This window comes from Cydia pomonella, chromosome 4, assembly GCF_033807575.1.
Source record: "Cydia pomonella isolate Wapato2018A chromosome 4, ilCydPomo1, whole genome shotgun sequence".
Classification (NCBI taxonomy): Eukaryota; Metazoa; Arthropoda; class Insecta; order Lepidoptera; family Tortricidae; genus Cydia; species Cydia pomonella.
The window spans coordinates 28,428,209-28,439,873 of NC_084706.1; the positions used below are offsets into that span (position 1 = coordinate 28,428,209).

General features: G+C 37.2%; 2 protein-coding genes across 2 annotated transcripts; both read left to right on the plus strand.

Moving 5' to 3' along the window:
• Nucleotides 1-682: 682 nt before the first annotated feature.
• On the plus strand, nt 683-1,330 carry LOC133517541 (uncharacterized). Its single transcript, XM_061850866.1, has one exon. The coding sequence runs from the start codon at nt 683-685 to the stop codon at nt 1,328-1,330; it is 648 nt and encodes a 215-aa protein (XP_061706850.1).
• A 7,828-nt stretch (nt 1,331-9,158) lies between these two features.
• LOC133517542 (uncharacterized) lies at nt 9,159-10,917 on the plus strand. Its single transcript, XM_061850867.1, has 2 exons — nt 9,159-9,324; nt 9,606-10,917. The coding sequence occupies exon 2, from the start codon at nt 9,613-9,615 to the stop codon at nt 10,915-10,917; it is 1,305 nt and encodes a 434-aa protein (XP_061706851.1). The 5' UTR covers nt 9,159-9,324; nt 9,606-9,612.
• Nucleotides 10,918-11,665: the final 748 nt, after the last annotated feature.

An 11,665-nucleotide genomic window follows, 5' to 3' on the forward strand; every position in this document is an offset into this window, starting at 1 on the left:
GTAAATAGATCTTATTGGGATCACAGCGGAATCGACATAAACGTCAATTTTGACATGTCGTTTAGTTATCGATCTTTTAAAGATCTTTCCAAGATCTTAAACGTGCCTTAATCATTTTTCTAATCGGGCCGTAAGTAAATATTCTTTATTGCACCGACAATTTTAATAATGATGTTGATATTTTAATTGATAAATGTAAATACCTATGTATGTATTAGCACTTAAGTTAGTTTTAAGGATAAAATTGCCATACCCATTCTGGGTCCATGAGATACTTACTATTTCGCATGTAAATACCATTTTGTGATTACCATGGTGCAATAAAGGAAGAATAAAGGAACAACAATTATACATTTTACATACATACTTACATGTAAATATTCAAATAAATTGTAAAAGGAAATAGAACCAGGTAACAATAGGCGGTCTTATCGCTAAAAAGCGATCTCTTCCAGACAACCTTAGATAAGCTTTTGTGTTATTTTGTTTATAGTACCTAGTAGTACTTAATAGCACTGCCCATAATCTCTCTGCTTTACTATGTGGTGTTAGGCAAGGGGGGCTATCGTCACCTATCTTGTTTAACCTCTATGTGAATGAGTTGATCGATGGCCTCAGCAGGACGCATGTCGGTTGTCACATGGGCGACAAGTGTTTTAATAACATTAGCTACGCGGATGACATGGTGCTGCTGGGGCCATCGGTCAGCTCCGTAAGGCTGCTGCTGACATTATGTGAGGGTTACGCTGAGCAGCATGGTCTCAGGTATAACGCTACTAAAAGCGAGCTGGTAGTGTTCAAGGCCCGTAAATACAACTCGGAAGCTGTCCCTGAGATCAAGCTGTGTGGTGTACCTCTAAAGGTAGTAGATAGGGTCAAATATCTTGGTCATATGCTCACCAGTAACCTGAGCGATGACCCGGATATGGAGAGGGAGAGGAGAGCGATGGCTGTACGGGGCAACATGATCGCCCGCAGATTCGCACGTTGTAGTACCGGAGTCAAATTGACGCTTTTCAAGGCCTACTGTCAGACGTTCTACACGTGTAGTCTGTGGGTGAGATTTACACAGAGAGCCTACAACTCAATTCGCGTGCAATATAACAACATCCTCAGAATGTTGTTGCGGCTGCCGAGACATAACAGTGCATCCAGAATGTTTGCTGAGGCGCGTATCGATGACTTTTTCGCCATCAGGAGAAAAAGAGTTGGATCACTGCTGAATCGTGTGCGGGGCAGCAGCAACGGCCTTCTGAGGGAGTTGGCAGAGCGCCTCGACTCTCCTCTCACTCGCTACTGGGTGGAGGTGGCGATTGGCAGGGCCAAGTAGAGCAGGTTCTCTGCCCTGCTTGTCCCTGGCAATACTTGTAATATTCATACAAGTATCTTTTTTATTTTTTATTTTATTTTTTATTTTGATTTTTTGATTTTTTGCTTTTGTTTTTGTTCTGTGCTACTAACATAGTTATTAAGATACGCTGTAACTAACCATATATGGATCAATTTGGTCTGAAATAAATGTTTTATTATTATATTTACCTTAAGGTTGGCTGGTAGAGAATGCCTTTTGGCATTAAGTCCACCTTTTGTACGATAAGTTTCCTTTTGTGAAATCAAGTTTAAACATTAAACAATGTTCTTATCGAAATTCGAACCCCAGACTACGCTACGATGGATGCTGCAAACTGTGTAAAAGACTTTCAATGTACCTACTTATCTCTATGCTCGTTCGGCAGATGGCGCTAGTGGTAGAGCGAGTCGTTTGCGATGTATCATCATAACTAGCAACCCTGTCTGTCTGTCTTCGTACGGTTTACACAAAACCTTAGTTAATAAATCTGAGCCTGTCTCAAGATTCAAGAATCACTCTACTGATAAATGAAAACTGCGTAAAAATGCGTTCAGAATTTATTGAGTTTATCGCAAACATACAAGTATACAGACAGACAAAAATGGGGGGACTTCATTTTATAAGGTGTAACATACATAGCGCTATCTTTCTCGTACACCGGAGCGGCGTGCGGATCATATACACCGTATTTTTTTTTCCGTTAATTTCAAGGGTGCATTCCTGAGCTTAAATTAAGTAACTTTCTCAAAGACACCGGTATTCTAATTAACTCCATTTCGGAGTTAATCAATAATTTATTTTTATTTTATAAGGCCCTTACAAGCGTATACACTTACCTTAGGGCCTTTTTGCATATTGATTAGGGTTTAGTATGAATGTATGCATTTGCTACTAAACGTAAGTATTATCTCGGACGATCGATGTTCGAAATGACATTGATATGCACAGTTTTCAATTGTTTGGTTAAATTAAATGTAATGCCCGTGTTACAACAACGCTATATGCAACAATTAGTTACTTTTTTATAAAAATAAAAAATAGGTACGAGTATATCATTTTTTTTTTTGCAAATTAACTATGCCACTTAGTTTCTTTGAACGTACTTACCCATATTCCGGAGTTAACGGAATTCAATAAAAATACGGTGCATATATATCTATCTATGTAAGTATCTGTACCCTTGTTCGGCTGTTGGCACTAGTGGTAGAGTCGTTTGCGATTTATCGCTCAATCGTGATTCAGTTTGGGTGCGCCATAACCGTTTATGTGCGGCCCACAGATGCCCGCCACTAGATGAAGCATTGTAGGGAGCAGCGGCGTAAGTAAAATATCTTTAGTAGATATACTAGGTTAGAAAGCTCTTGAGTAGCTAATGGGTCTTTCCTTAGGAGGCAACTACACAAAAGATCCCTATGGGTCGAAGTGTATCCGCAAGGGCCCCCGAAAACTAGAAGACAAGATAAGATAAGGTTAGAAATATAAAACTCCTGTGAGACTCAAACATATAAACAATAATTTTAAACCGGTCCCTCAAGCATTATCAGTCGAGTAGTCGTTCTTCACGTACCCACGCAGGCGTTCATTTCAATGAAGAGGATCCTCGAAAATAGATCGATACATGTCAAGCGTCTATTCGACTTAATAATACGTGAGTGTCCCGTTGAAAGTAATTTTAATAGGTTAGTTATAGTTTGACCAGGGACTGTCTCATTTCAAACATCGACAAAGACATGCACACTGTCTCTGTCTTACGCTAGTACTAGCACCCACATGATGAGTATAGTTTTATTTCGTCTTATTTACTGATACACTTGGTTTACCAGACTATAAGTGGATTGACTATGAGTCAGTGAAAGCTTATTTGCTTTCTTTCTTCCTAAGCTGTGCATGAAGTGCTCAAGTGGCTGAAAATAAAACAAGACGTCGGTTATCAAGCTCTATAGATGCCATGGCACTACAGTTATGTTCGAATAGAGGCTTCTTATTCACAAAAGATGTACTTAAAATGCAAATTAATTTATTTAGAGTAGTGGCGGGCAAACTTGTTTCATGGCGGGCCAGAAAGTTTAAGAAATTTAAGAGGAAAGCGACAATTGTAGTAAAAATTTATTTTGATTTTCGTAATTTACATTTCTATGTAACAGTTTTCTTAGTAATGTAGGAAACTTTAGGCCTATTTTTAGTTCATTTACTTTAGACATATTTGTAAAAGGCTGTTTGTTTTCTAAATAAATTTAAAAAAAAAAACGATTATCGTGGGTCAATGTTATGTACTAATTATTTCATAGGACCAGCGGCGAACCGAATAAAATCTTTTCGCGGGCCGTACTTTGCCCACCATTGGTTTAGAGCATGGGCGATTGAGATAAAATATTATAAATACTAATTTGAAATGAAGGGTGGAATTTAACTGTGATTAACGATTTCCGAACCGGGTCCAGACGAGTGTAACGTTAAATGTAATCCATCGTGTAATGCAACAGGAATTCTGCGTGTAGACGGCTCTACAAGCATTACATGTAACTCTCGTGCCTGATCCATCGGCTGTCGGTTTTTAAGTGCGAACATAAAGGTGCTCGCAGTGCCGCTGCCATCTACACGTTGACGCCATATTACAAGTAAATCTTACATTAGACGTTACATCCGTCTGGATCCTGCTTACTTTTGCGCAGCGTGAGGCAAAAGCACAATCTATAGGAGTAAATCTGTGGCAGAGGCACGACGCCAATGCGCTATCGATACGATTATGGTTCGTGTTCGAATGGAGGAAACAAACGCTTAAATAACGCGTCCAATAACGGCTGGAACGATGGCTGGAAACAAGGACATTGCATGCTTGCGTTTTGGTTTTTGGTTCCTCTTAGCGCAATTCTTTAAAAATATGTTTAATTTTTATGCTTATAAATATTTCTTACCAGCCACCAGACCAGTTAGGTCTTGTATATAAGTAAGTAAATATTATTGATTGCACCACATACAAAACCAATTCAAACCAGAGTTACAATAGAATAAATAAAGGTAGCAACAGGCGGTCTTATCGCTGTAAGCGATCTCTTCCAGACAACCTTAGGGTAGCAGGATATAAAGAACAAAAGCGGCCAAGTGCGAGTCGGACTCGCCCATGAAGGGTTCCGTACCATTTATGACGTATTAAAAAAAACTACTTACTAGATCTCGTTCAAACCTATTTTCGGTGGAAGTTTGCATGGTAATGTACATCATATATTTTTTTTAGGTTTATCATTCTCTTATTTTAGAAGTTACAGGGGGGGGGACACATTTTACCACTTTGGAAGTGTCTCTCGCGCAAACTATTCAGTTTAGAAAAAAATGATATTAGAAACCTCATATATATAATTTTTGAAGACCTATCCATAGATACCCCATACGTATGGGTTTGATGAAAAAAGATTTTTTGAGTTTCAGTTCTAAGTATGGGGAACCCCCAAAATTTATTAATTTTTAAAATAAATCGTAAACCCTTAAGTTTCTGAAGTAAAAAGTTTTCTTACGTTTAGACCTAGCAAACGTAAAATGCGCTGTATAGAGCGTATGTAATTTTCTCAAGTAGTGAGATAAAGTACTATTTCATAAGCGCTGCGTCCGTGCGGCCGCCATTCGTCTTCACCACAAAATAGGACAACTCAGTAGAGGTGCTAATAGTAGTAAAATGAGAGCCTACCTAAATTCTATACACTTAATTACACAACTTGCTCATATAATTTCAGCAGACAACATACGAATAATTTATGATCAAGCTGAAACGAAGATCTTAACGAATAAGGAAATTGATATACTTTTTCTACTCCAGCACATTTATTTGTCGATTAAATGGCTGCCTGTGATATCAAAATCAACTTAAGAAGCCCGGCCGTGAGCCTAAAAGCAGTATTCTTAAGAATATTCATACAATATTATGCAACGATTGTTTTTTTAACCCTTATTATATACCTGTTGCACAAAATACTATGCATCATGTGAAACATAAAATTAAATCAAGGAAGTACCAATATACCATACAAATTAATGCGTGCGTTAATACTTTTGCTGTTTCTCATATTAACCGAACCATGCGTTCGGCGGGAGCAGCAGCTGAGCTGGCGTCGGTTCGAAAGCGGGCGAAGTACGCAGCGCTGGCGAGCTACATATTTGTCCCTCTTGCCGTGGAAACCACGGGCTGTTGGTGTGATGAGGCCAAGACATTTATTGGTGAAGTGGGCAGACGCATGCGGGAGTGTGGTCATGACCCTCGCTCCGGGTCGTTTTTGATGCAGAGGTTGTCCATCGCCGTTCAACGTGGCAACGCAGCGAGCGTGATGGGCTCCTTTGCATCTGGAGGGGCGCGGGGCGAGTTGTGCGGATAGTTTTTGTATGTCTGTTAGATTTAGGATTTAGTTCAGTTTAGGTTAAGATTTTTGTGTTTGTATAACTTTGTATTTTTACTTTATACTTTATATACCATATATAAGTAAACAATATCATGTCGATATCATCTATTCAATGCCTAGTAAAGGTAAAAATAATGTATGTATATATAAACTCGTTATTGTACAAAACACAAAATATAAATATGGCACAGGATAGACAGTACAAAAGCAAACTTATCCCTTTAAGGGATTTCTTCCAGTTAACCTTTGAGTAGATGAGAGTTGATGAAGAACGGTGGACAAATATAGCACTGAGTACAATAGACTAGAGGAAAGTCAGTTAAATTATAAAAGAGGGCTAAAAAAACAGTAGTATTAGCATAACAAAATATATAGAATACTTATGTTATAAACAATAATTATATAAATATTTATAGTCACAAACAAGTTAACTCTAGTCCGTTAGCCACAGCTTCTGTAACTGCTTCTTTAATAATCATCATTTATGGAATTCAATCCAGTATGAAAAATAAAAATAACAACTCTATCTTTAATCTTGTAGGATGTTAATAGATTGAAAGTGCAAAAAAAGTTTCCAGGCAGGTGTTGTGTGTGGGTACCGAAGTCCACTGAGAGTTGGTCAGTAGTTTTATTTATAGGAACTGACTTTCGGAACTCTGTAAGCGGGATGTACAATGTGCTAACGCCATCTGTTACAAACTAGTGGCATGTCACGGCAGTGACATAGGAGATCGCCACAACCTGATTTCACTTTTTAATCTTCAAAATTGTATCAAACTATGTAGTTGCTCTGTGAGATGTAGACCTCGTGTTAAACTTCTAAAATGCATAAAAGGAGTGTACAGGTTTTAAGGGTCGGAAACGCGCATGTAATAGCTCTGGTGTTGCAGGCGTCCATAGGCAACGGTGACTGCTTACCAAGTGGGCCGTATGCCTACTTGCCACCGACGTGGTATAAAAAAAGTGACAAATACTTAGTTGAATCGTTATCACAGTGAACTCACAATGGTCTTAAGCGCTATAGACACTATTGGCGCTAAGTCTTTTATGCAAATTTCCGCATATTGAATTTTTTCAAAAAACTGGATCAACAAAAAAATCTATGTAATCATAGAATCTGATCACAAAATTTCACGAGAATCGGTTAAGAATTGCGACCTGCAGAGGAGAACATATGGACATACGAAAGCAAAATGCCCGAGTCGAAACTGAGCTTTCGCTAACGCTTCGGTGAATAATCGTTTTAAAGTGAAACTCTTAGTTCAATGTCATCAATTTCAACAAAACGCAAAAAGTAAACTTTCCGTACAGGGGAATGAAAACAAACTTACCTTACTGCGTTTCCTTTCCTGTGCTATGGCGCTACCCTATCGAATCTAATATTTATAGAGCCGTTCTTATTGTCGCTCCGACACGAATATCTTTATTTATTTCCTCGTGATAAAATAATGTAAAATACGAAACGTAACCTGCCATTTATTTTATGTTGGAGATATACTGCCAGCAATTGGAATAAAATGTGCTCATTTCTTTTTTTTGGGTGTCGTTAGGTTATATTTGAACGTTTTGAGGGTATTTTTATTTTAACTTTAGGACTTATCGTTCATTATCCGCTTTAACGATATCAATAACTGATATTTATAATCTCGTATTTTTTTCAAAGATATTTGCCTTCTATTTGGAATTTTGAATTGTTTTCAGATATGCCTGGAAGTATTATCATAAATACGTTCGTAATTATGCGAAACTCACGCCAAAAATAAATTTTCGTACAACTTTTATAATCTTGATTTCTGATTTTAGGTATTTCCACGGATTTTAAATAGAAAAAATCCACTATAGTAAACCAGTTCACAAGTAAAGTTCAAGTTTAATCCACCATTCAAATGAGTCTAATTCTTTTCATTGTCTTATTTCTGACCACTTTGTCACGCTTGTATTTGTGTCTTCTATTAGCTGTAGATTACAATTTACATAAGAAAAATTCTACTCATACAAAAAGCTACGCTCAGACAAAAAACAAGATTTCGATAGTAATTTTGACCCAAATAGGCTCACATACAAATGAAATATCTTGCGCACTAACGGTCGTGTCTCAGTTTCTGCACCCCTGACAGACGCAGGCTGCGTTTATTATTAACAGCGCAGCTCAAAATGTTGCCGACCGCTGGCAGTTGTAACTCACATAGTTGGCGACGGCTGCTTCACTTTTAAAATATTGTCAGATCTCTAAATCTCTTTTGATCATTCAAAGGCGTTAGACAGGGTTTAAAAGAATAACCTTCTCTCAAGCTTCCATAGAATATAATTATAGGTTACTCAGTGCATTAACAAATTAGAATTCTTGAAGAAATGACCAATACGAACAGTTATTCAGTTATTAATGGGCTTTAATGGTATTAACTTGGGTGGTGTACCCCAGGGTTCTATTCTAGGTAACCTACACTTATCCTGCAGTACAAAAACGACATAGAACCCTAGTATTTACTTAGAATCCTGACAAAGACACCGATTTTATTCAGATTTCAATTGTTTTATTTTCAATGAGGTGTCGTTAGCGAAGATCTTCAATTTATCTATGCTTTCGTATGTCCATATGTTCTCCTCTACAGGTCGCAATTCTCAACCAATTTTCGTGAAATTTTGTGAGCAGGTTCAATAATAAAATATATTTTTTCTGGATTGATTGATTTAGTTTGTGGATTTTTCAAAATGGCGGTGACATACTGTTTTAAGCAATGCTCCCGAGCTTTACAACTCACACAGCTACTAGTATTTAAAAGCTAAATGTTAAACAAAAATTGTAGTCGGGATATATTTACAAATATTTTGCCAATTGGTGTGGCTTTCCTTTTGTACAGCCGCCGTCCGCCAGCAGTCGGAATGCATTCTAGAATATTCTAGCATCGCCGGATGCTTTTAGTGTCTGAATTGTTGAGGATATTCAAATTAACTCGTCGGCTGACTTGTGGACCCTTTTTGGAGCGCTGGGCACAAATAGTGTGTTTTGGTGTGAACTTGCTAATATACCTTTATTACAATCGAACGCAAAAATTGGTTACTTTATATGAAAATTTCCCAGACATCTGTTCTTCTTATGAATAAGTAACTTTAATTCATCAGTGATCCATTTTTAAATCTATTTTTACATTTTTGTATTCATTTACCTAATTCTAATCTAGCTTCATTTATTTTAAATATGATAAGTGCATCACGCTATATAACTCATTCGAATGGAAAGTCTTAGCAGGGGAAGAAAGTGGGGTATCGTATTTTCTACCATTAACTTCGCCATCGGTGGGCGTACGTGCCTTACAACACAATGTAATATTATAGTTATTTCTTGTACAAGGGGGCAAAGTTGTTGTTTAACTGCTCGTGCTAATATTGATACCTGATATAATATTGATGAGGAGAAGGCGGCGCGCTGTCAGAGAAGCAACATCCGCGTTTGTTTACTCTCTAAACTTAAATCGAAAACTAGTGAAAAAAGTGTTCTTTCTTAATATAAACAAATACCATCGTGTAGCGTATACAATTGACTACCTAACAGTGAAAAGTGCTTGAAAATTGATCAACGGAGTCGTGAGTTACAAGAGAAATACTTTTAAAAATAATTACTAACGGCCTAAAAGTGCATAACACCGCGGGTGATCGTGTGTACCAAGCAGCCAATCAGCGTCCGAGCTGCATAAGCGCAAGTTATTAGTGGCATGCAAATGCGAGTCTAAAGATCCCTTATTTCGCTAGCATCTCACATGGTTATGTAGCTCTACGTGTAAAGCTCCGTCTTCTAATTCGGTGACGTGAGTTCAAACCCGAATCGAAGTTAAGCTTTTTATTTTTATTTTTGTTGTTTGTGTTAGAAACAAAATGCCATCGAGTAAAAGTACGAAAAGCAAAAATAAAAAAACATCTACATGTACAAAATGTAGCCTTGAAATAACAGATAAGGACTGCATAAAATGTTCAATTTGCAACATACTGTACCATCTGAATTGCAACACTGTCGTTACAATAAAAAGGTACGTCCTTATGAATAAAAAAACAAGGGAGGCCTGGAAATGCCACCAATGTTTGAATAATGCATCAAAAAATAAATCCTCGACATCTACTTCTGGAATTGTGGCTAAAAATCAACCAGAGGTAAAAAAGTCGACAACAACAGAGTCCGAGGATCTGCCAAACAAAAGTGTCAACCAAGTAACTATGAGCACACCTGAACCAGACAGGCTTAGTCTTTCATCGCTACAAACACCGGACAGCTCATTAAACAGTTCAGCAGATATGTCTCTTAACAACAGTATACATAGTATGCCAAATTCCTCGGAAAGTTCGACGATAGCGGAACTCAGAGACACTATAAGCATCCTTACAACACAGCTTACTAGTGCCCATGAAGAGATTACTAACCTTAATATGGACATCACACGACTTACTAAGAACCAGGCAGATTTAGAAAGACAGGTTGCTACTCTAAAAAGCTTACTGAATCAAGAATCTCCCTTAAGAAGATCTACTCCGAAACCCAAGAAAAAAAAGGACATCACTGTAAGCTCTAATGAAAACCGAGTGGCCGAGCTACATTTAACGCCACCCAAGAACTTAGGTACTGAAACTATCGGTAAGAATAACCAAGTAATTACTCAAAAGGTACCAATAAAGCAACACCAAAAATCGCTTACTACACCACCTGAATCAAAACAATTCAAGACTGTATACATGTATGGAGGCACCCAATGTGTGGGGTTAGCTTCGAAAATACTTCACATGCGTCAAGATGAAAAATACCGGGTTCAATCTACTGTAAAGCCAGAGGCGCGGACGCGACATATACTTGAAGATATCAGATCTCAAGTGTTCACAAGGAATGACAAAATTATATTGTCCGTCGGAGAACATGACAATGACCCCATAGACTTAATTACGAATTTGAACAATGCCTTACAATACTTACGAAACTACTCTGTGTTTATACTGTATATTAGGCATAGCAAATATTTAGACAATTATATACTTAATTATATACTTAGAAATTGTTGTAGTAATGAAAATTGTAAATTTATTGAGGTCTATAATGCAAACCTACGCAATAATAAGTTATTGACCGGATCGACTATAAAAGAGCTTATTATGACTTTATACCTCCAAATCCCGATATTCCGTTGTGTAGCCTGAAATGCGTGGACAAACCTATAGCTGTAAATATGATAAACGGAAATGTCAAATATTATAGACAAAAATATATTACCGATTATTTCACAATCAACGCTTGTTCCCCTGACTCTGAAAACCGAGTACAAGATGGTTCTTTTTTTCGTCCCAATAAATGATACGTTTCCGCAGTTTAGAGTAATGCACCAAAATATTGCTAGTATCTTAGCAAAAAAACATAATTTAGAATTTGCAATTAATGAATTATCTAAAGAAAATAGAGATCCAGATATAATATGTCTTTCGGAAACATTTATTAAGACCGGGAACGAAGCTAATATTAAGGTGCATAATTACAAACTGGCGGCAGCCTATTCGAGGGAAAAAAATAGAGGAGGAGTATGTGTATTAGTAAAGTTAGGAAGTTATTTTAAGGAAATGGTGACACTTAAAAAAATGGCTCTGGTTAATACATTTGAATGTTGTGGCATAGAGATTCCGAAACACAATCTTGTTGTATTATGTCTCTACAGAACCCCAAACTCAGCACCAAGCGTATTTCTAGATAAATTAGAATCTCTTTTACATATATTGTGTAAAAAGTATAAAAATATAGTTGTCTGCGGGGACTTCAATATAAACACATTATTAATAACCAGCTATAGTAAAAGACTCATAGATATAACGAAAAACTACAATCTAACTTTACACATGTTAAAACCGACAAGAGGCAAGACATGCATCGATCACATCCTAAGCAATGTAAGGGGTG